The 24,462-nt window shown below is 44.4% G+C and overlaps 1 protein-coding gene across 1 annotated transcript in view; it reads left to right on the top strand.

Moving 5' to 3' along the window:
* CRB1 (crumbs cell polarity complex component 1) overlaps nt 1-24,462 on the top strand; it is a 108,942-nt gene that overhangs the window by 45,904 nt on the left and 38,576 nt on the right. Inside the window, exons 6-8 of the mRNA XM_069459322.1 lie at nt 15,044-15,997; nt 21,775-22,322; nt 23,756-23,921. Coding sequence (XP_069315423.1) covers nt 15,044-15,997; nt 21,775-22,322; nt 23,756-23,921 — 1,668 coding nt within the window. The remainder of the gene's footprint in view (nt 1-15,043; nt 15,998-21,774; nt 22,323-23,755; nt 23,922-24,462) is intronic.

The raw sequence follows: 24,462 nt of genomic DNA, 5'->3' as shown, positions 1-24,462 counted from the left end.
CTGTCCACCTCCTATAATAACTATTGATCCCACAGGCTAATCTCAACCCACTTTGATTGAGGGGCAGAGGGTCTATCGCTAGACAGAGCCTCATAAATTTCTTGTGGTTTCTTCTGATCCCTTCAGAAGAGTTGTTTAATGATATCATTTTGAAGAGTATAAAAAAAGCCAAACCAAGTTTCTGCTGTGAAGCTGTCACTGTAATGGAAGATGATTACATCAGAAGAAGTTCAAATGGGGAAAAAATGTTTGTAGTTGCCTTGTAGCTTCCTGATAACAAGCAAAGTGAGCGCCATCTATAACTCCACAGACGGGCAGGCATCTTTGCTTTTGATAGTCACATCCTGAAACTTTATAACAAATTCCACTCTTGGGTTTTACACATCCAGGTGGCTGACTGCTTCTTGTTTATTGGAGTTGAACTTAACCAGCTCCTAGTAGTGGACGGCCGTGACTAAAAGGCTTTCTAGGAGCCATTGGTGAGTCAGACTGTGGGTAGAACAAACAAGAATTCAAAAAAAAAAAAAAAAAAAAAATGTCAGGAGGAAGCAATAGACTCTCAGTGATATATACCCAGGTGACAACTCAAGTTCAGGTCTAGGATAGAGTCAGAGGGTCCACGTCTGGGTGCCATGGGGGGTCTACTTACAGAGTTGGCAGCTGAAACTTGGGGGTCCCAGTGCAAAGGCATGTTTTATTCTGAGACATTTATGCAAGAAACTAAGAAATTAGGGATGAGGCCAGCAGAGAGGGCCGACCAGGCTGTGCAGGGTACAGTGTCGTGTGGTGGCTGCCTGAATGCTGGGAAGAGGGGCTTGGGAATCCTGGCAGCTTCTTGTCACCTGCACCCGAGGGCCTGCCTGTCCTTCCTCTACTCCTCCTCCATGCCTGTCTCCTGATTTTCCACTCTGGTGACAAGGCAAGAAAACCAACACACACATATAACATATATATCTTACATATATTCACATAAAGTACTCACACACACATATAATTTCCCACTTGAAAGTGAGAAAAGGTGCTGAAAATATCTCGATCTAGCTAAGGCCTCAAAGATTGTATTGCTGGGTGAGAAAACCCGTGGATTAACAGGATCATAATTGTAGACAGCTGGAATAAGAGTTGTGCGGGATAGAACAGATGCTATGAAGATAACTCAGATAATTTGTTTCCATAATTTTTATATTTCAACCCTTTTTACTTGAATATACTCTGAGTGATAAAGAAATAGGTTGCTCAGAAAATATATAGAATTATGTGCTTAAGCACAACATAAAAATAACTAATACCAATTTAGGAATGGGCAGGATTTTTAAAAGTATATTTAATTTTTTTAGAAAAGAGTTCAAATGGAAACAAACACATTTTTACACTGATATTTGGAATTATAACTTTAGCCATGTTTTAATAATTATTTCTCCTGATGCCAATACTGGGTATTCACTTTCCAAACTCTGCTGGCAATATTGTTGAACCCCACGAAGGGACCCAACCAACGAAAACGGAAAAGGGAATCAGGATGGATTTTTTTTTTTTTTTTTTTTTTTATGAAAGTGCTGTTTTCACAAACTCTGGAGCTCTAAAGCATCACTTGAATGACTCAATATGACCACAGAGCGTTTTTATTAATGATAAAATAGAACTTAAAAAATACTATGGGTCAAATACAAGATGTGCGAAATCTGCCAGATCTTCAGTGGACCAGGGAAGCTGTCCTTGCCAGGAAATTGAGCCCGATTTGGAATGAGAAAACGCAAGTGCAGGTTTGGGAATTTCATTTTCTCGAACTGCCAGAGCAGCAGCCAAGCAAGGCTCAGGTCACAAATGCAGGGAGGTTTTAAACCTGGCACCTGATGAAGTAATGTCCACAGAGAAGGTACTTACTGTTTCCCAGGGAATATATGTACATATAAATGCATATACTATGCGGAGTCCAAATTTACAGTAGATACTCAGACTGAGTATCTCTTTTAAAACATAAATGTACTTAGACCTGTACGTCAGATTAAACAGTATTTTTTTATAGAGTTAAAAATATAGACAAAAAAGTTGATTAAAATCAAAAAGCACATGCAAGGGAGGCACGGGAACAAACATAAGATGAAAAAATAAGGCTGCTTGTTCAGTGTTCTGTCTTCTTTCTAGAAGTAGTCACGGAAACCATCTAGACTATGGTTTCTGAAAGTCAGGTTTGCTGCTGCTAAATTAATCCTTCAGGACCTCAGTCTACCGCGTGCCAGGTGAAAAGTCCGCAGATGAGGGTCGGTGGAGCCCAGCTACAATGTAGCAGGAGTGCCGCGACAGTTGCTTGGTAGCTAATACTTGCAGTTAAACCTGACAGCGAGACTGCGTTTAGTCTTCCTTTGCGGATCTAAGTGAATGTGCCAGGTACTCTCAGCACCACTAATGGCTTGAAAAGTAGTCCTTCTTTCCAAGGATAAAAACTTCATTATTTAAGAGGTGAAACCAATGGGGAAAAATACTATTATTTTACTAGAAAAGGACTAAGGATTTATAGGATTTGAATTATCAAACTCATGCCAAAAAAGTATTGCCCCAATAGTTTAAACTAATACTACAGCTCATGTTTCACCCAGAGCAATTTAAAATGTACATATTATTCCAGCCATAGCCCATTATAAACTCTACTTCCATAGGCAAGAATTGGATTTTTGTGAAGATTAAGTCACATTCATCTGTTCTTTTATTCTATGTTTTTCAAATTGCTTGGCTTTATAAAATGCATTTCACTAAGCATTGAGAAAACAGAGTAAAGATATGTGAATATGTAGTAATATAAGGCTCTTCTGCATTTTTTTCCCAAAAACTAGAGTAACGATCTCAAGACCAATTTTAGAATCTCACGCTATATAAATTGTGTTTAGGCCCACTTCAAATTTCCATAATATTAATACTTATAATGTTTTGGGTGGCGTCATACACAGTTGACCTTGAACAACACGGGTGTGAACCACGTGGTTCCCCTGACACGTGGATTTTCTCTGCCTGTGGCCCACCCCCCCCAGGCGGCAGGACCGTCCCTCCTCTTCCTCCTCCTCTTCTCAGTGTGGAGACAACGAGGACGAAGACCTTTACAATGATCCACTTTCACTGAATGAATAGTAAATATTTTTCCTCTTTCTTAGTATTTTCATAATAGCATTTGCTTTCTCTGGCTTACTTGATTGTAAGAAGGTCACCGAGAGCTTGACAGTTGTCCTCAGTGCTGCATCGGAAGAACGAGAACAAGTGGTTTGAGAAGGAAAGAGAAGTTTATTACTTTGTCAGCAAGAGAGGATGAGGGAGACTCTGGTCTGAAATATATCCTGTTCCTAACGATGAGCAGAACACAGAGCTTTTACAGGGGGGGTTCTCAGCTTCAGGCAGTCGCTGTTCAACTGCGCTTGGTGATTCTGATGCTCCCGTCTCTGCTGAGGACAATCCCTGACCTCCCCCTGGACCTCCCCTGCCAGGTGGGGCTGAGCATCTCCTTTAGCACAGGGAATAAAAGACAGTAATTCTCTGCCCCTCCCGACTGGGCCTGAGGCAGGGCTGCAGGTTTTAGTTCTCAAAAAGGAGTGGAGGGTGTTTTAAAGAGACAGAGAAAATACTTTTGCCATTTTTTAAGCCAGCCCCTCTGTTACAAGAATATAGGATATAAGACATAGAACTTATAGAACCTGTGTTAATCAGCTGTTTATGTTGATGGCGAGGCTTCCAGTCAACAGCAGACTATTAGGAGTTAAGTTTTGGGGGGAGTCAAAAGTTATAGGTGGTTTTCAACTGCTCTGGGGTCAGAGCCCCTGACCTCTGTGTTGTTCAAAGGTCAACTGTGTATCTATAATATCTATATACTGTAGATATTATAAAAGTGCTTATATTAATGCCAATTAATAAAATTATAGTTACTATTAATTTATATACTTATAAGTTATAACTAATATAACATAAACTGAAATTGTATAATTATAAGTTTATTTCACCAAAAAACCCTTTAATCATTAATTTGCTTTTTTCCTTCTCCTTTCGTGGAATCTTTTCTGATTTCAGTTTTATTAAAGTCACTTTCAACACAGGGACACTATTTCTAGTCAATGACAGGATCAGCTGTCCCGATTTCTCCAGGTGTGGAGATAACATTTTTATCCAGAAGGGAATCTAAACGATTCACAGAAATCCCATTTTCTACCAGAAGAGCAAAGATAGGTTGTATTCCAATGAGATGGGGTATCTCCAAGTTATATACCTGTTTTGTGCCTCGATTAATTCCTAAAGCAACTAGAGAAATAAATAACTCCAACTTAGTAGGCAATCAAGGAGCCTTGTTGATACCATTTAATTTTCATAACAACCCTAGGTGTCAGCCAGGCGCGGTGGCTCACGCCTGTAATCCTAGCACTCTGGGAGGCCGAAGTGGGAGGATTGCTTGAGGTCAGGAGTTCGAGACCAGCCTGAGCAAGAGTGAGACCCTGTCTCTACTAAAAATAGAAAGAAATTATATGGACAGCTAAAAATATTTAGAGAGAAAAAATTAGCCGGGCATGGTGGCGCATGCCTATAGTCCCAGCGACTCGGGAGGCTGAGGCAGGAGGATTGCTTGAGCCCAGGATTTTCAGGTTGCTGTGAGCTAGGCTGACGCCACGGCACTCTAGCCCGGGCAACAGGGTGGGACTCTGTCTCAAAAAAAAAAAAAAAAGAAAAAAAAAGGTGGAGGGAAATTGCTTGTTGCATATTTAATACATTCTTTGTATTTTATGAAGGATATAATGAAATCTACTCATTTAATTGCCAGCTATGATGTGAAGCACAATATGTTAGGACTTCAGGTTTTGGCCAAATATTAATAGAAATTTTAAAGAAATGTTTTAGCAAAGTAGTTCTAGTCTTTTAACAAGAAACCTCTATCAACTAACCTATTTGTTCTAAAAATCATTGCTCTTGGTTAGGGACAGTTTAAATGCCAACCCAAAGCCATGTTTCCTGATGTGACACATTTACATGGGTAGATAAAATTTATATCCCTGGAAGAATTTTATTTCCTTCAATCAGAGCTTCTTGAGCTTTTTTGGGTCAAGTACTCCTTTGAAAATTTGTCGAAATTTTAGACCAGATCTAGGAGCACCAGTGTCAGGGTTACCCAGGGTGCTTATAAAAACACAGATACCTGGGCCCAATCCAGATCTACAGAATCAGAATTTCTAGGAATGTGTCCTAAGATCCTTCGTTTTTAAGCACCCCCACCCCCACTAAGGGATTCTTACAATATTAAATTTTAAAGAGTTAATGTTATAAATTATCTCCCCAGCAAAATGCCAAAACAATAAATCACAAAATATTGCATATACTTTCAAATAATTTATAGAACTATGGGGACGTCTGTGCATGCCAGGTACACAACATTTGCACTGAATAAAGACTAGATTTGTCTTTCAATACATTAGATTCTTTATGCATGAGAAAAGAAGGAATGCATGTTTGTTTTAGTTTCTGGAATTGATGACAGCATTGCAAACATTTTGTCAAGACATACACCCAACACTGTGTTATTGTGTAGGACTATGTGCTGTATTATATAATACAGCGTGCTAGGAAGTAAAGATAGAAAAAGAAACTCACACGTATAAGTCTGACAATACAGTTAGGGAGAGTAAATCACAAATATTAAACAATAAATAGCCACAAAACGCAATGCATGCTGGATTCTGTGTGGAGAAGCCTCAGATGTTCGAGAACAAACATGAGTGAGAGTTACTTAGCAAGGGAAGGCATTTCAATGTGGGTTCGCAGCAGCTGAACTGAACCTGAAAGGGAGTTGGGATTTTGAATAAGTGGAGGGAGAGAGAGAGAGAGAGAGAGAAAGCTTTGAATGTTTTAATTTTTATTCTACTAAAAATAGGTTTTAATGCAACCGTTTATGTAATGGGCCATGAAAAGGAATGCTGGGAGGTCAGTAAAAGCCAGATTTTAGGGGCCTTGAATGTCAGGTCTTACCAGGTCAAGAATAGACTTGGCCTTTGACATTTCTGTAGCTGTACAGAACAAAAATATTAATAAATTTGTGAGACGTGTCAAACAGCACCACTAAAGAACGTAAAGTCAATTCTTACCATGGCAGAAAGAAAGCAAACGTTACGTAGAACAGTGACACGTCCAACCCGATACAAAGCAGGTTTTTGTAACTCACTGTAACTTGAGTGTTTAATCATTCACTTTTGACAAGGAGGAAAAAAGAACTAAGCAAGAGCAGAGCCGTTTCTGATGATTTACTGATCAAAGCCAATTAGGATAGTTCTGGTGGAACTGGGTTGGGTTTCTCTGAAATTACTTTTCAGAGTGAAGTCAACAAGTGCGAGCATGTGCAACACTGTACTTATTAGTCTGCAAAATAGCTAAAAATCACTTACCTACATCTACTGAGCTTCAAAGTGCGACTTTTGAAGTGCAAAATCGAGTGAAATGTGGAACTGAAATGCAAAGCTTTTTGCAGCTATTTTGTCTTTCGTTTGAAGATCTCAGAATACTTTTCGCACAATAGACTGAATCAAATCTTCAGTATTTTTTACCTGAGCTACCAAATATTTCTGAACAAATACCAGGTCTAGAGAGTGTGTCCAGGTGTCTCTTGCATCATCACTTTAAAACAGTGTAATAATAAACTGTAGCAAAGGAATGGATCCTGAAGAAACTATCCCATGCTTTACGCCATACGTATTCACAATCTTAATACACAAAATAAAATAAATTACCAATAAATTACCACGTTTTTCTGAAATCATTAAGGTTGGAGGTGGCCCAGATAAAGGAACATTTGACATAATACATTTTTATAATTCTTATAGGAAAAATTGTTTTATTTTAATCATTTCACATTAAAATATTTCAGAAGCATACATATTTTCTTGTATTTCTGGTTAAAAAATATTGCACACAGTTTTGTATCTTATTGATAACTTATGTTATTGGCTATTGTCCTGTGCTGCTTATCAATTTTGCATATATTTTCAATCTCCAAACTGCTATGCTTTTTTATATCATTTTATGCCAGATCATCATATTTCCTTGGAGGCAGCAGACTACAGAGAAAGAAAGGTCTCATCACAGGAGTTAGGCAAACTAGGTGCCACCCACCACCTGGCTGAGGGCCATCATCTGTGAGATGAAGGCAACAATACGCTCATCATCACTTTATTGAAATGATGGAATGGCCACGTGGCACAGCCCCGACCACAGTCGCTGGCCCAGAGCTGGAACTCAGTACCTGTCAGCTTCACCGGCCCATGCTCACGGTCTAGCTCTCACCTGCCACTTCTTCTTGCTAAAAATAAGCACAAAACTCCCCCCACTCCTTTCCCTTAGCTGATTCTATTCTCCTGCAAGCTGAGTTGTAGCTTATTTTAATTGTGTCTAAAATAATAACCAATGCTGGCCTAGGGCCTGGGTAAATAGTTAATGGACTTTGCATTCTCTATTTTTAAACATAGAAGCTTTTAGAACATAGCTTGGTTCCTGATTATGTTCTGGATAGTTGAGGTCACTTATAGTGAGTGGCTTCCAGAAAAGTAAAATTAGGTACACTCAGTACGGAGAAAACCGTAGATACCACGAAATCTGACTGTTCGCTTACGCAAATAAAACGGAGCTGGAGGGTTACGGCCAGACAGGAAGCACTCGATAGGCCCTTACCATGATCTGGAAACACATACTTAAGTAGCACTCTAAGGAAATTGTCGTTTTCCCCTTTTTACAGATTTAAAAAAACGGTGACAAAATTATGAAGCTGTTAGATCTCGTTATATTCAGTAATTCTCCACTTAGAAATTCTCTACTTACATTATGTACTTAGGGATTTGTGTGCGGCATATTCTTTACTTAGAAATTATGATAGAATCTCAGGACTGGAAGACTTGTTAGAGGCCCCTGAACCCCACTACCCACCTTTTCTCGAATTTCAACTGCAATATCCATGCAGGGTGACAACTTTCTGAATCTGCACATCTTCAGTGTCAGAAAACAAACTGTCTCCCAGGACAGCTGATTCTGTGCTTGATCAGCATCGACTGCTGGAAGATTCCGCGTAGTGAGCATAGATAGATCGTCCCGTGGCCTCTCACCATCGGTGCCGCTTCTCCCTGATGGGACCAAAGAACACACAGAAATCCACAGGGTGGACTTTCAGCCACATGAAGGCCCTTCTAATGTGCCCAGGTGTCTGCTTTTCCCGGGTTAAACATCCCAGTTTTCTTCATGAGTTTCTTTAATGACATGATTTTAAGTAAACTCACTATTAGATTAGCTTTCCTTACTGGGGTGTGTATCTTTTATATCTTTCTCTTAAAATTGTTGAAATCAAATCTGGAGTTAGAGGGGGACTGTCATGTCCTTTGTCCCAGATGGTGTCATCGGCCACGATAACCTCAGTGCCATGAAAATTCTGGGAGCCGCGTCACCATGGACCTTTATTTAGAAGACAAGTTGACGTAATATGTATAAACTATAAGCTGCAGTATATTAGGTAAATGTTAATAATTATTGCTGGTTAAATAATTATCAGTTGAAACCCACATGTCTTCACGTGCTAAGCTGTGTCTCTTCCACACAGTTTTGTGGTTGCTGAATCTCAGGTGAAAAGAGTTAACTGTCCTCAGCTCACGGAAAACTGTCATTTTTAGTTAACATGAGAATCCTGGCTTGCTTGCTTTATATCTATCCTATTCTATTCTATTATTCTATTTCCCCATCCCCCATTTGTATTTCTCCCCTCTTTTTGTAAATCACTGCAATTTATTAGATACGCAGACTAATTTGCATATAGTCAAGTAAATTATTAAGATTTGCATATAGGTATGTATCGTGTTAAAGTTCTCATTGTCTTTCCTCCTTTATTCATGTGTCACCATGTTATTTAGCTCTGTCCATGGTGCTGGGTATACAGTAGTCCCCCTCAGCCACAGTTTTGCTTTCCACGGTTTCAGTTACTCACAGCCAACCATGGTCTGAAAATATTAAATGGAAACTTCCAGAAATAAACAATTCATAAATCTTAGACACTGTTCGGAGTAGCATGATGACATCTCACGCCATCCCACCCGGGATATGAGTCATCCCTTTGTCTGGCGTGTCCGTGCTGTGAAGCACGTGTAGGGAACACAGCGCATACATGTAGGGCTCTGCACCATCCCAGCAGCAGGCTCCCACTGGGGACTCGAGACCCCCTGGACAGGCAGGGGGGCCCCTGTGCTTCTGCTTCTGACTGGAGAGTCCACATGCAGGATGGTCACCCACACTGGTTTGTCTTAATCCACATCCCATTCCCTATCCAGTTTTTATGCACTCTCCCCAGGTTTGTGTGTTTCAATTTTCATAAAATTTAAAGACAGATTTATTTTTTTTCTCTGATAAAGTTCAGAGTCCATTATAGGTGCCTGTCGAGATGTTTTCTGGGGTCATAATAACTATAACATCGTCAGTTAGGATGATTCTGGTCACATACAAAAATACACGTCTGATAATGGATTAAATATTTAAGGAAACTTATTATCTCACGTACTGGGGGCTCCGTATTTCTGCTCCACCTTCGGTGTCTGGGCGTGTTCTCAGACCCATCCGTGTGGCTGCCGGGTGGCCAGTGCGGTGCCGGGACACACCTGTGCAAGACAGTCTCGGGCCACAGGGACGCCTCTGTCCCCTCTGCCCGCTCCCCGCGGCCCCCGCAGGTCCTGCTGACCTCGACCGGGTCACATGCCCATGACCCAGCCGTGAAGGAGCGTGTGAGTGTTTGTCATTTGCGTGTTTCATGGCGGGAGGCGTGTTCTACCTGTGGGGAAGCGGGCAGGACGTGTTGGGGACTAACTACTGGGTCAGCAACTGTGTTTCTGCTTCAGAGTAGCCGAGACCTTCAGCAGGTTCTCACAGACTTGATGAGAATGACTTGGACGTTTTTATCCCAGTAACTTGCGTCCGAGTTCTCTGATGCCGTCCACAAAAGTCGCTGAAGCTATTCTGAATGACTCGTGTGCTCAAAGCATTGATGGTTACCTCATTTTGTCAAAACAAAAATAATTGTTTAATAGGCTTTTTATTATGTTCGCTTTATAGATGTAGAAATTAGCTAATCTGCCCGAGTTGTCACAGCCTTGTGTCCAAGCTGGGGACTGGAAACCAATTTTGTCTGACTCCTAGTCTGTGTTTACTCTGCTTCATTATTCCGGCTCCCTGAAGACTACTAGAAACTTCTCTCCAAGCTGATCCATTGACCGGAGCTCTGAATATGGTGCCCCTCCCCCTGCCCCTCCCCCCTCCTCTCCCCCCTCCTCTCCCCTCCCCCCCCACGCAGCCCCTGTGGATTAACTTCCTCCGTCAGTCTGACCTCAGCACATGCAGGTTGTTCAGGTCACAGCTGCTCTGTGATGAGGCGCTGAGGACGGCCTCGCGGTGCAATCGCCCCTCCCCCTCAGGTAACATTTGTATCTTGTCTGACACTTCTAAGACACAAGGTCTCAGCCTAAAGAAATTGCTCTAATCGTAAGAATTTTAGGTGCTACAGTAGTTCGGAGGCTTAGTGACCTAGATGAAACCTCCACAGATCCTTAGGTCCCCCTTTCAAAAAATGTTTAAGAAAAAATGTCAGGTACCAATTACTCTCAGTGTATCTCAGGCACCTCACATATCCAAATTATTCTGTTGTACAAAATCAAATGCTATTGGATTTAAAACTGGAGCGTAGTTATTTTTTCACACAGGGTAGAGTTTAAGTCTGAGGGCACCACATGACCACACGAGTAACTCTTGCCACCATTTAAGTGAACAAAAGCCCCAGCTCTTTTTTTCTTGATTTTTCTCTCCTTTCCATTCCCTGCACAGATACCTAATAGATTTGAAGTTGCCATTACTTCATAACATTTCAAAAGCAAAACAGAAAAAAAAATGAAAACCAAAACAAAAACCAGCATTTCCGTTGTGACGAAAAATCAAATCAAATCCTAGTTCTCTATGATAGAAGTTGCCCAGAGTGCCGGTCTGTATTTAGAGTCCATGATAGCGGTGCCAGCGTGCAGTGCCGAGGTGACGTGAACACGCGTCAGGGTGACTTAGGAGGAGCCACCTGAGCTAAGCCGGAAGGAGCTAAGAATACAGCCGGGCTGCCTGGTCAGACGGACGAGTCTCACCCTGAGCCCTGCTGATCCGACCTGGGGAGAATGAGTCCAAACCAGGTCCCCACTCTCTACCCGAAAGGGAGAAGTGACATTCGGGAACAGGCCGTAGCTTCGGAAATGGTACGACATCGTCAGACACTCGCTCTGTCGGCCTACTAGGCGCGTGGACGGATGTCCCTTTTTGTGCAGAAAAATGTTTGGAGCCAGGACCCCTGGTTTTCACATATTGATGGCCATGCTCATGGGTAATTCACTCTTCCTTATTACTTAAATAAGCTAATTCGTACCGTCATTGGAGTGTTTAAGATGTGTACTTAGCAACTAATGCTTAATGCTATAACAGATACTACCATCAAATGAAAATTAGAACTTTTGAGTAGGGAAAAGTGGATATACTTATACATTGAACCCTTGGTCTTACATAATTTCTTCTTAGATTTCTATTTATTAAAATAGAAAAAATTTAGGTCAGTTAAAACAGCTCAATCTAGAACTTATTTGTGTATAAGTCTTTGGACAATAACTTTCTGCTAGCTATTTCATTAACCATGACTTTCAAGAAAGTGAGAATTATGGCAAAATCATCTTTGTATCAATTATATTTATATTCAACCTAAACCCTGTATCTTTTTTATCCATTAATTTATTCTGATGAAAATAAGAGATATACTAGATAGTAGAAAGTTTTCCTGTCATTATTATTTTTAAAATACAGTATTATTATAGAATCAAATGCTGAACTAAAAGAATTTTATAAAAATAAAATGAAATGAATCGATTTAGAAAAATAAAATGAAATGAACCTCACATAAAATAACAATAAGCTTCAAGTAATCCACCCCATACTATAAATATTTGGACATAAACAACCAATTCATAGTTAATGAAAATACCCAGTTAAGAAGACTGAGTGGCCCAGATAATCCCATAACTATTGCCTAATCTTCTTATCGTGATTGACGGCAGATACTGTTCTTTGCCCAGCTAGTCAAATAACCAATAAAAGAAATTTTGATCTTTTTCACACTTTTAGTTTTCTGGGCTCATCAAATAAATATGTCTGACCGTATTTTACATTGCAGATATCAATAGAATTGATTCTAAATGAGATAAAGGCATAAATCACTATTTGTCATTCTCCTTTTCGTACCTACTTCTGTTTATTGTTCTTCAGACTATTAACCCTAATGCAGGATTTCTCTCTCTCTTTTTCTTTTTTTTTTTTAATGATGATAAAAATTTAAAACTAGCTTCTCTGTTTATATTTATAGGAGATATATAATAAAATTATTGGTAGCTATTATAGTTCGTTTTAAAGAAATAAACGTCCAATTTCAGACCGCAGTAGCCTTAGTAGCTGCCTGGCTGGTCTTCCTGTCTCTGGTTTCTTCTCACTTTGTTCTGTGTTACGTTTCCCTGTGAAATGGATCCTTATGAGAAACCATGTTGGTTCAACAATTACCAATTATTAGCCACTGCCAGAAAATTAATCAATAAATAAGTAAACATAAAATAAAACAATAAAAATCGTAAGTTCCCAGACCTTCTCCAGTCTGGCTACATCTAACCTTTCTGAGCTGATTTTTCTACGTTAATCCTCCGTGCCGATCAGACTGCCAAACTCATTGTCACCTCTGAATGTCTTACGCTTGTCCATTGAGGAGTGTTTTGTTTATTCACTTATTTTCACATACAGTGATGCCTTTGTTAATCTCATCAGCACTTGCAGGTTTATGTCAAGTCCTATCTCCATGAACCTTCCCAGCCCAGCCGTAAGAGATCCTTGCTCCAGAGGTTCTGCAGCAGCTATTGCCTATACAGTTACCTTGGATCCCTTAGACACGGCCCAGGAGTATCTCTTCAGTGGTATCTTGACTTACCCTATCAGTTACTTTTTCACAAATTTGTGTTACTTTCCTATTAAACTCATTGAGGACAGGGACTAGTCAATATTCCATGTTATCCACAACACTTTGTACATGGCAGATACACGGTCAGTATTTGCTTGTCTGACTTAGTTTATAACATCAAGTTTTCATATCTAAAGATTTAGCATTATTTATCATTCAAAGCCTTTTCCCTAAAACGTCTGTAAATATGCGCTAATGTTGGCCACGTCTAGATTCTCACGTATTATCCACATCCACTGGGACCTGCTGTGGACCATGTGTTTTCATAAACATGCGTTTGTCATTCCGTTACACGGTCACCGTCCTGAGGCCGGGTCCCTGTCTTCTGCTCCGTGTCCTCCGCAGCTCTGAGAGGGGGACGCGGAGCAGGTGTTCTGCGGCGTGGAGAGAACGGTAAACTGAGGTTTCAGCCACGGGGTCGCGGTGTGATTGCTGTCGGTTGCCGAAGGGAACTACGAGAGAGACCAGAATGCAGCGTGTAAGATCCGCAGGCCTCGGGCTTCCCCAAGGCTCGCCTGCGTTTCAGGGCTGCGTGAAAGCTCCCGAGAGGCGATCGGAGCAGTCGTCTAGGAAGGGACTTGGCTGGAGAGACTCGCGGCTGCGCCACCCGTGCAATTTGGGGCTGGAAGCTGCGTCCCGTCCACGCGGAGTGAGGGCCCCGCAGCGCCACCCACACTTGGGGGTGGGGGACGAATGTAACTTAGACTGGACTCTCCACCCGCCTGGGGACTCCAAAGAGAAAGGGACACTCGTAACCTGGGGCGCAGGACAGAGAGGAGGAGGGTTCCTGCCGCCGCAGGGTGAACGCTCCCCCACTGCAGGTCAGGGTGCGTCCTGAGGTCGGATGGGAACCCGTGACGGCAGTGTCAGTCCGCACAGAAGGGGTCCTTTGCCACAGGCCTCTGTCAGAGGTGAGGGGACCCCAACACGGTGGGCTGGTGAAGAAGAGGAGTCGGCGGTCAGCAGACCCACAGCCGACGGCGGGAGGGAGTCCGAGAGCCGGGCAACGCGGGGCCACGCTGCCCCCCAGGTCTCTGGAGTGAGCTCGGAGGGAGGAACGGGCAGAGGGACAGAAATGTCCCCAGGGCAAGTGTCAGCTCTGAACACCTGCCAGGCACGGACCGGGACAGGGAAAGCTTCCTCTGCCCCCTCCCCGTCTCTTCCTCACCGGCTCCCGCCTGCCAGCCCAGAAGGCTCCGGAGGACCGGGGCTGGGGACGGTGGAAGAATGGGGACAGCAGGAGGAAGCCCCCGGTCTGGCTGAAGGCGGCCTGGCGGGCAGCGAAGGGCGTTTGCATCCTGCGCTGCGCCGAGACTGCTGCTCGTGACGCGTGGCTGGCCGTGCTGGTGACTGCGGGTTTCAAGTGACCGCGACACTTCCGCAGGAGCGAGCAGAGCAGTCGGGGGTTTACCGGAGACTTTATCCAGAGACGAGCAAACCCGATGCCCGGGAAGCAGGTCTCGAAACCCTCCGCGTGACGGCTCCAGACTGTGTCTGGCAGACTTGGGTGTTGGGCGTTATGGGCAGGTGCAAGGAAGACAGAAGTGAAATCCCTGTTTCCCAACGCGATGGAGTGACCTCCGCCTCCGGGACAGGAAAGCGGTGTCACAGAGAGGCGTCCCCGACAAACAGCTGGCATCTGGCCTCTCCAGCCGCGGTCGTTCCCCGCTTTCATTCCTGTGGTTTGCAGCGTCGCGTGTGTGTTGGACAGCAGCAGTTGGCGCAAAAGACTGAACGTGGCAAATTATCTTTTTCTGGAGGCAGAAGTCAAAGTCTGCGGTGACCGCAGTTCTGTCTCCATGACGACGGTGGGAGGGCGTGACCGATCTTAGTCCCCGGATGACCGTTTTCGGGCCCCTCCGCCACGGCCGCGGCCTGCGCTGGCTCCGCACTTCTGCCGGGTTACGCGCGGAAATTGCGTGAAACCCGTTTGTGATTTGAATATGTACAATCGTAACCTTTTTTATTATTATTTGACAGGAATCCACTGTGAAGACGACATCAACGAATGCTCTTCAAGCCCTTGCCAAAATGGCGGCACCTGTGAGAACCTGCCTGGGAATTACACCTGCCACTGCCCCTTTGATGGCCCTTCTAGAACCTTCTACGGAGGCAGGGACTGTTCTGACGTCCTCCTGGGCTGTGCCCACCACCCCTGTCTGAATGGCGGCACGTGCGTCCCCCACTTGCGCGACGGCCAGCACGGCTTCAGCTGCCTGTGTCGCCGCGGCTACGCCGGGCCGTCGTGCGGCGCCGTCACCACGCTTGCGTTCGGCGGCGGCGGCTTCCTGCGGGTGGCGACCGGCTCGGCGTCGCCGGGCTCGGCGTGCCGCGTGGCCCTGCGGTTCCAAACCGTCCAGCCGGCGGCGCTGCTGCTCTTCCGCGGCGGCGGGGACGCGGCCGTGACGCTGGAGCTGCTGGGCGGCCGCGTCCGCCTGTCGCTTCGCGCCGGGGGCCGGCCGGCCGTGCTCCTGTCCCTGTCCCACGGCGCCAGCGACGGGCAGTGGCATTCCGTGGAGGCCTCGGTCGCGGAGGCTGTGACCCTGAGCTTGGTGGACGACTCCTGTGAGGAGAATTGCGTCGCCGCGGCCCCGGCTCCGTCCGCAGGCGGCGGGTCGGCGTGTGCCGCGCGGGACGCCTTTCTGGGGGGGCTGCCGGGGGGGACGGCGGGCGGCGACGTCGCGCTGCAGGGTGGCCACGATGTGCCGTCCGCGCCCCCGCTCGTGGGCTGCCTGCAGGACGTCACGGTCGACGGGCATCACGTCACCCTGGAGGACGCGTCGTCCGGCTCGTCACGCAACGTCAGGGCCGGCTGCGTGAGGAGGGACTGGTGCCGAGGCCGGCCGTGTCAGGGCAGGGGACGCTGCGTGAACCTGTGGCTGGGCCACCGGTGCGACTGTCACCGGCCCTACGCGGGCCCGGGCTGCCTGAGAGGTGAGGGGGGCCGGGTGCCGGGGGCGCGGGGGGGCACGGGGGGGGATGGGGCGTGGGGGGTGCGGGGGGGGCCGGGTGCCGGGGGGCGAGGGGTAGGGGGCGGGGTGCTGTCCTCAGAGCAGAGGCAGAAACAGCAGCTGCCTCTGCCTGTTCTGCAACACGGAGACCCTCAGGACTCCTGCGGCCCCCCCCCCCCGCCCCCCGAGAGAGAGGAAGAGGAGGGCAGTGACGTGCGTTGGTTAATTCTGAGTGGATTCGTGTGACACCAGAGTGTCACTTCTGCAGAGAAGTGACATAATAAGCAGACAGCTCCTTTCCAAATGGGTTTCCATCCTGACGTTTGCAAGACGCTATTACAATTTTACCACTTGTTGCACATCAGAAATTTATCATAAATCTTATTTGAAAGAGAATCTTTTGAAAAAAAGGACTTTTAGATACCAGACTTGTTAGTGCCACGCATTAGCCCAGTGTCTGTGCGTGGCCAACTCTCAGGAAACAGTCGCTCCCTCGCTCTCCTTTCTGTGCAGTTCACACTTGCTCCAGAATCACACACTTAAGTTTAGCACTTTTATGAAAACACCCATGTTATTCAAAGGTATCTTTCGTAGGGTTGCTTTGGAGAAAATAGATATTCTAATTAGGTATCTTGGGGGGGGGAAGAAAGAAAGGAAATGTGGGAGCAACAGCAGTGAAACTTGGTAGATGCCATAAACGAATTGATCTAATTTCTCTAGCAAATCACAGCTTGAAAAGTATTTCAGAATCCTTAACTTCCAACACTGTTCCAACTATTGCTGTTGATAGTGATCGATACATACCTGTTTCTTTTTATTATTATTATCATGCATTAAAAAAGTCTGAGAGGTAATTGTAACAGACGGCTTTGAAGTTCGGCTGTAATTTACCCCGAGATTTGAGAGTAACTCGAAGGAGGACCACATCTGGTAAATAGTCTTCTCTGCTTTCGATGAAGTGAAATTAAAAGCAGTCTCAGCCTGTCCCCCACCCCGTGTCCACATGGCTAAGAATTATTAGAAACTGTTCAGGGGTTTCCTCCTGACCACGGCGTTCGTTACAAATCACGGCCCTGTTTGACAATGAGGCTTGGCATCTACTAGCTCTACGTAATATTTTAACTCGAATGGCAACTTGCGTTGTGATTTTTTAAGAGGAGAAAGGGGGAAATCATGCTTAGGCAATGTTCACTTTTTGAAGAAAAACTTAATTGACCCAAGGCAATATTTTTACTACATACACAAAATAGCAAACAGATGCTGACTCATTCTGACCGGCTCCCAGACGCGGTGACCCGTGAGGCCAGCGCTGGCCTTGGTGGTGCCGAATTGTCCTATGTAGGATCTCGGTGCCAGGACAGGGGCTCTGGTTTCTTTAGTTTATTTTCTCCCACTTGGAAAACTGTGAACTTTTTAAACCAAGTTCCCGGATGGGGCCCTTCCCTCTGCTCCCCACCCCCCGAGTCCTTCCCCCCGCGTCCTTCCCCCTGCGTCCTTCCCCCAACGCTGTTCGAAACTGTTCAACCCTCATGGAAATGTTTGGCTTCAGAACATTACAGAGAGGGAGTTCTGCGAAATTTTTTTCTTTCTGAAAATTCTTGGTATAAATGAATTTAAGGGAAATTACATTTTTCATATCACCTCTTCATCATAACATTAAAATATTCTATATTTTCTGTTATCTACGAGGAATATTTCTGGAGAATGTATTCGAATTTACAAGTGATGCTGAAAAGCAGTCACAGGAACGTGGCGTCTTTCTGCCATCGCACACGCATGTTCCGGAGGAGGAGACGCACTAACACGCACAAGGCAAACTCCACCCAGTTCATGGTTTTGGCTCCATGTTTCCCACCCACGGGGCATGTCGCAATGAGCCATCCGGCTGGACGGAGGATCGAGCTGGCTGACTGAACACAAAAGTCGGAGGGATTCCAGCATCCTAAAGCTGATCTTTTAAAAAATCATCTAATTTCTCCAGGAAGAAAGTCATGAGAAGGGGTTCCCTGAGCTCTGTTCCCAGAAGGGCGTGGTAAGGTTATGTCAGCTCGTTTTGCGTTGACCGTGGGTAAGAGCGTAGAGCTTTCAATATGCAAGAATATTTGATTTATAGAAGCAACTTACGTATGTTTCGTCTTCAGCCGTACACGCAGACTCTGGGAATCTTACTGTCTCAGAATCTCAGTCTCTTAGGGACAGAAGGGCTTCTGTCCACGACTGAATCCTTACGCTCTGTGCCTGCCGAGTGTGGTGGCCCAAGCCTCTGCTTACACACCCTCAGGAACGGAGAGCTCACGCTCTCCATCTCGCCAAAAATTCCCCCAAAGTTCTCTCCTTCCATTTGAGTAAAATAGGATTGGCCATAGCTTTCCGTCGTTGGCTGCATTGTATCAATAATTCTTGATGCATGTGAATAAGTCTTCACATCTCTTCCTCTTGAGAATACTTACATATTTGAAGAAAAGTAACGAGCCATCTCTTCTGTCATGCTAAACCTTCTATCATTTCTAGCATGATAGAAGGTTTCTTCTAACCTTTGCCATATGACATAGTTTCAGATGCTTCGTCCCCTGCTTGCTGTGGAATATTCTACATTGTGGTACCTGGATGTGCTTGGGGAGCACAGAGGGACACAGGACGATGCCCTTCCTCATTCTGTATCTCGTGCGTTTCCTCTGCAGCGAGGCTGATATGCGTCGAGGTTTTGACAGCTGCGTGTCATGATTGCCTCGTTGCGAGTCATTGTCACTTGTGGTGCCACAGAGTCCTGCTCCTCCCACCCTAAACCTGTGAGGCTCATTTAGGTCTAAGTGGCTCTTATTCATTCTTACGAAATTTCATCTTCTTGTATCTCATCAGTCATGAAGGCTTGTCAACATTGTCCTTCATCTGTAGATGTTGTTCCTCTTCGTAACATAGCAACAGCGGGTGTGAGAATTAACCCTTCCATATCCACAGCCGAGTCATCCGTGGCTTAGGATGTTTCTAAACTCGCGCGGCACATCACACCTGCTGACTGCTTGCTTGTGGTTTCTGAAGAACAGGATTGCTGAAGAGTTAAGCTTCTAAAAAAAAAAAGCTCTACCTTCTGCCTTTAATCTGGACCAGCAACGTGATGCTGCAGGCGTGCTGGGGTGACCTGCAGCCCCGCAAGCCTCAGGTCGGGTGATTCTGTGCCTGCCCTCACACCTCAGGGGCTTCAAGAGCCAGATTTTCTTATTAAGCATTTTATCTCATATGAAGGTGCTGCGGCGTGTTCAGTGATGTCAGCCCTTTCAGAAGGGTCATCTTATCTAACGGCACAGTTTGAAAGCTGCCTGTACTTGCCTGGTCTCCAAATGCAGATTCAAAACGCGATATTCCTGCAGGAAATCAAACCCGAGCTCTGAAAATGTAGCCTGTTATGCAGACAGTCATCAAACGCAGACGTTGCCTAAGCAAGTTTCGCTGTAGCTCAGCTAAACTCAAATGTATCTTATCTTTGCCCAAATTTCAGCTGGGCCATGTGACATTTAAACATGCCTGGAATATGTTCTTTTTTTTTTTTTATTTAGGATTGGGTTGTGGAAACTTGAAGACGGCAGTATCTGTAAGAGAGTGCTCATTTCAAAGTATCAGTGGTTTCTAGGTTGCAAAATTCAGTGATTGGTTCCCAGTCCTCCTCGTTATTTGACTCTCGGTAGCAGTTGGCACAGCTGAGCACGCGTCCTGACAGTCGTCCTCCTGACACTCCTTTCTCGCTAGGCGGACGGGGCGTCACTCCCGCTTGGGTCTCCTCTTACCTTACCGGCTGCTCCTTCATCTCCTCTACCTCAGTTGCCCAACGCCTGAGGGCTCCGTCCTGGGACCTCTTGTTTTATCTATGTGTATTCACTCTCATCTCACCCAGTCTCATGGCTTTAAATATCTTACATCCACTGACAAATCCCAAATCATTATGGGTAACCCAGAACCTCTGGCCATTTCCACTTGGATATCTAATAGGGCATCTTGAATTTAATACAGACTTCCACTTTCCCGAAAAATCCATTCTCCAGCTTTCCTCCCTCCCCATCTCTGCAAAAGAAAGTCCTGTGCTTCTACTTGCTTGGGCCAAAAACCTTGAAGATGAACTTGTTCCAGAAAATTTTATGTTTTTCAAAATATTTAAAAAATCTTCCCACTTCTTACCATTTCCACATTAATACTGATCCAAGCCATCGTCATTTCAATCTTGAATTACTACAATAAAGTCTCTACTTTGAGTTTTTGCTCAAATGTCACCTTGTCAGAGAGTTCCTCCCTGATTGTTCTATTTAAAATGACAGCTTCACCCCTGCCCCAAATCCCTGTATTTATTCCCTTTCTCTGTCTGACTTGCTTTATACCAGAGGGTTTGTCACCATCTGACACACTGAATAGTTTGCTTCCCTGACTGTGCCTGGTGTGTCTGCTCCAACTGGAACGGAAGCTGTATGAGGGCAGGAATTTTTGTTCCTACTATAATGTCAGTGTGTTTAAACGTTAGAGGTTTCATTTTTGTAGAGCTCAAGAGTTTTCCCCAGGTGATGCGTGTCAGCGGTGTTGCCACGTACGTGCATTAGTGACCCCCGAGCACAGGAAGTGCTGGGTGAGCCGAGCGCTCAGCCTGCTCCTCCTGCCTGTCCCCTGCCCCGACCAGGGCCACGGGGGAGAGTCCTCCTCCTCCTTCGTTCAGTTGCTTTGCCTTTTATGTGCGGTGTCATCCCCAAAAGGATTGTTTTTTAATTCCAACAGATTTAGGGGGCACAAGTGGTTTTTTGTTATAAGGATGAACTGTGTAGTGGTGAAGTCAGAGCTTTCAGTCACCTGTCACCTGAACAGTGTCACTGCCCCCGACAGGTAAGTTTTCCTCCCCCCGCCTCAGTCTCCAAAGTCCATGACACCCCCGGTATGGCCACGTGTACACGTTGCGTAGCTCCCACTTACAAGCGAGTACACACACTATCTTATTTTCCCTTCCTGAGATACTTCACTTAGGATAATGGCTTCCAGTTCCATCCAAGTTGCCACAAAAGACATTATTTCATTTTGCTTTATCGCTGAGTAGTATTTTGTGGTATATGTATGTGTCTGTGTGTCTATATACATCTATATATCACATTTTCTTTACTCATCAGTGGGTGGACACTTAGGTTAACTCCGTATCTTTGCAATTGCGAATTGTGCTACGGCAAACATACAAGCAATCCCATTACTGGGCATCTACCCAAAGGAAAAGAAGTCATTATACCAAAAGTGGATATGGTAATCTAATTCTTGATTTCTGTTCTTTGCAAAGAATAATTAAGTTTAATGACATGTTTGTTTCAGCGTGCCTTCAAATTGCAAGATGGTGACTGCCTGAAGGGTCTGCTTACAGACATGAAGTGCTTTTGCTCCAGAATTTCTTCTACCAAGTTAGAGCACTGATATTCCACCGTTAAGCCCCAGCATTTTGGGGCAGTGAAGGGGGAGTTCTTTAAGTTCATAAGTGCAGATATCTTCTTTGATCATTATATATGATCATCTATAAACTATAAACCAAAATGTAGTTATTTGAGGGATAAAGTAAACCCAGAAGTTCAGAAAATGAGGCCAAATCATTATTCTATAGAATAAGCTTGTCTTGAACTTTAAAAAGTATGTATGTGTGTGCAAAATTTTCACACATGTATATAAAATATTCATCTTCTGTCCCTTCTTACTGTGGAGTCTCAAGATGTTTCTTTTTTCTCCTCCTCTTGTATTTTGACCTTGAAGAGTACGTAGCAGGCAGATTCGGCCACGAGGACTCCACCGGCTACGCCGCCTTCACGCTCGATGAGAGCTACGGGGAGAACATCAGCCTTTCCATGTTTGTCCGGACCCGGCGACCGTCGGGCTTGCTTCTTGCTCTGGAAAACAGCACTCACCAGTTCGTCCGTGTCTGGATAGAGCGTGGAAGACCAGCGATGCTGGCTCCAGGCTCCCCCAAACTGGTAGTGAAATTTGTCATTAGTGACGGAAATGCCCACTTGATATCTTTGAAAATCGAGCCAGGTAAAATTGAACTGTATCAGTCTTCACAGAACCTGGGATTTATTTCTGCTCCTACATGGAAAATCCAGAGGGGAGATGTCGTCTACATCGGTGGCCTACCTGACAAGCAAGAGACCGAACTGAATGGTGGGTTTTTCAAAGGCTGTATCCAAGATATGAGACTAAACAACCAAAACCTGGAATTCTTCCCAAATTCAACAAATAATGCGTCTCTCAATTCAATTCTTGTTAACGTGACCGAAGGCTGTCCTGGAGACAACATGTGTAAGGTAGGATTATTCATACCAACGATGCCTGTGTTATATGCTAAACTTTTAGTTTATTAAGTAGACAATTTATTAAAAACATTCCTTGTCCATGAAGACAATGTCACTGAGCCTTCAGACATGGAATAAAGCTTCATGTATGTTTTTCCCAGCAACACTGGGCAATTTACAGTGAGCCATAGAAATACAACCCTGATCTTACTGACATCATGGGCTATTTAACCGATCAAGGTAACTCCAGCTACAGGGTCCTCGCTCACAACAATCAATCAAGTCACTTAACAACAATAGCATTTTAATTACTAAATTCTTAATGACATCTCGGAAGTTTAACATAATTAACATTTTTAGGAAGATAGATTAACGTTATCTTAAATGCCCAGCTACTATTGTTTTGATCTCTTATTAAGTTAACAAGAAAGGAAAATCTGAGAGGTAACTTTCTTTTGGTAGCTGGATTTGAAATCTTCTGAAACATAACTTCTCAGAGCCCATACTTTATGTTGCATATTTTGCACGCTCCTCTAAGAGCTGCTTAAATGTAAGAAATGTCAGTGCTGCATGACCTTCCAAAGGAAAAGAAGGAAACATATTTACATGTGTCTCCAACTATTTCCATGCATTAGGTTTGGTTCTAAATACAAAACAAATGAATTATTGTAACATTATTACAGGAATACTTACAATGTATCAGGCGCTATTTCGCATGAATTAATCCATTTAATTCTGTCGAAGGAGTACTATATAGAGCAGGCATTATTGTCCCAATTAGTGTTATTTACAGATAAGGAAACTGAAGGTTAGAAAGGTTATGCTGCTAGCCCAAGTCACATGTTAATGGTAAATCTGGAACAAATACAGTCCAGGCTCTAATAAACTTCTTTTTACATACTTTTGTTTTGAATACTTTGTGAGTGATCTTGTGAGATCTCAAATAATAGTACGTCTCTGATTCAGAGGCAGAGCAGCCAGTGGAGGTTATGGGGATGCACTGAATTTGGACCCAGAGGATCTAAGTACCAAGTTTCATTACTTCATTTATTTACAGGATCTTGGGAAATCGTAGAGGCCTCAGTTTCCTCATGTGTAAAAACGCATAATAGCTGCTACCTAAAATGACAATGAGTGCATGTGAAAAAGTCGCCGGTAATTTGTAAATTACAGAGTATTGTTATGCTTAAAAAAACAATCCTCCTTGTGTTATTGATCCATCTTACATGTTTTTCTCTCTTCTCTCCTCTTCTCTCTCTCCCCACCCTCTTTTAGAAAGCAGTTTGCAATGGAGGTAGTCAGTTTCGTTCTGTTTAACAAACAGTGGATATTAAAAGTTTAAAGTGTAAATATGTAGGGAGATTAGTGTTTTGAAATAACAGATAAATGTGGTCTCAGCTTCATCGTTTTCATATTTAGTTGCCTCTGATTTCTTCCCTGCCCAGTCCACGCCCTGTCACAACGGAGGCGTCTGCCGCGCGCTGTGGGACGACTTCTCCTGCTCCTGCCCGGCTCACACGGCCGGGAAGGCCTGCGAGGAAGCCCAGTGGTGCGGACTCAGCCCCTGTCCGCCTGGAGCACAGTGCCGGCCACTGCCCCAGGGATTTGAATGTAGGTAGAGTTCAAACCGTCGTCCACCGATCAGGTTGGGGCATTTCATTTGTTCCGAGAGGAAACACAGGAAAAGAACACAGAACACAGACATAGCCAGCTGCAAATACAGATCATCATTAGCAGAGAGGCTGGACTGCACGATAAATGTAAGGTGTTTGAATCATCCTGACACTGTCCCCCACAGCCCACTGGTCCGTGGAAAACTCGTCTTCCATGAAACCAATCCCTGGTGCTGAAAACACTGGGGACCGCTGGCCTAACTGACATGTATGAGCCCCAGAATTCATTTCTGTTACTTTGTATAATTTAATTTTATGTGATCTTGTGACCCTATTGTATTTTGTTTTCAAGTAAAATATCTTGAGATTAGGTCCCGTAGAGAGAACAACGTGCTCTTGAGAGTGCGGCTGACACATGACCCTGAGTTTGCCTTTAGGAGTTTTAGTCATTTCTATCTCTGCATCCTACCAAAATTTAAACGAAGATTTAAAAATTTACAACTCACCTTAGATACTGAGGTGTTTACTGTGGCAAAGTT

Source organism: Eulemur rufifrons, chromosome 27 (assembly GCF_041146395.1).
Source record: "Eulemur rufifrons isolate Redbay chromosome 27, OSU_ERuf_1, whole genome shotgun sequence".
Lineage (NCBI taxonomy): Eukaryota > Metazoa > Chordata > Mammalia > Primates > Lemuridae > Eulemur > Eulemur rufifrons.
Note: the sequence above shows the minus strand (reverse complement) of the source record. Positions and strands in the feature narration are given on the sequence as shown.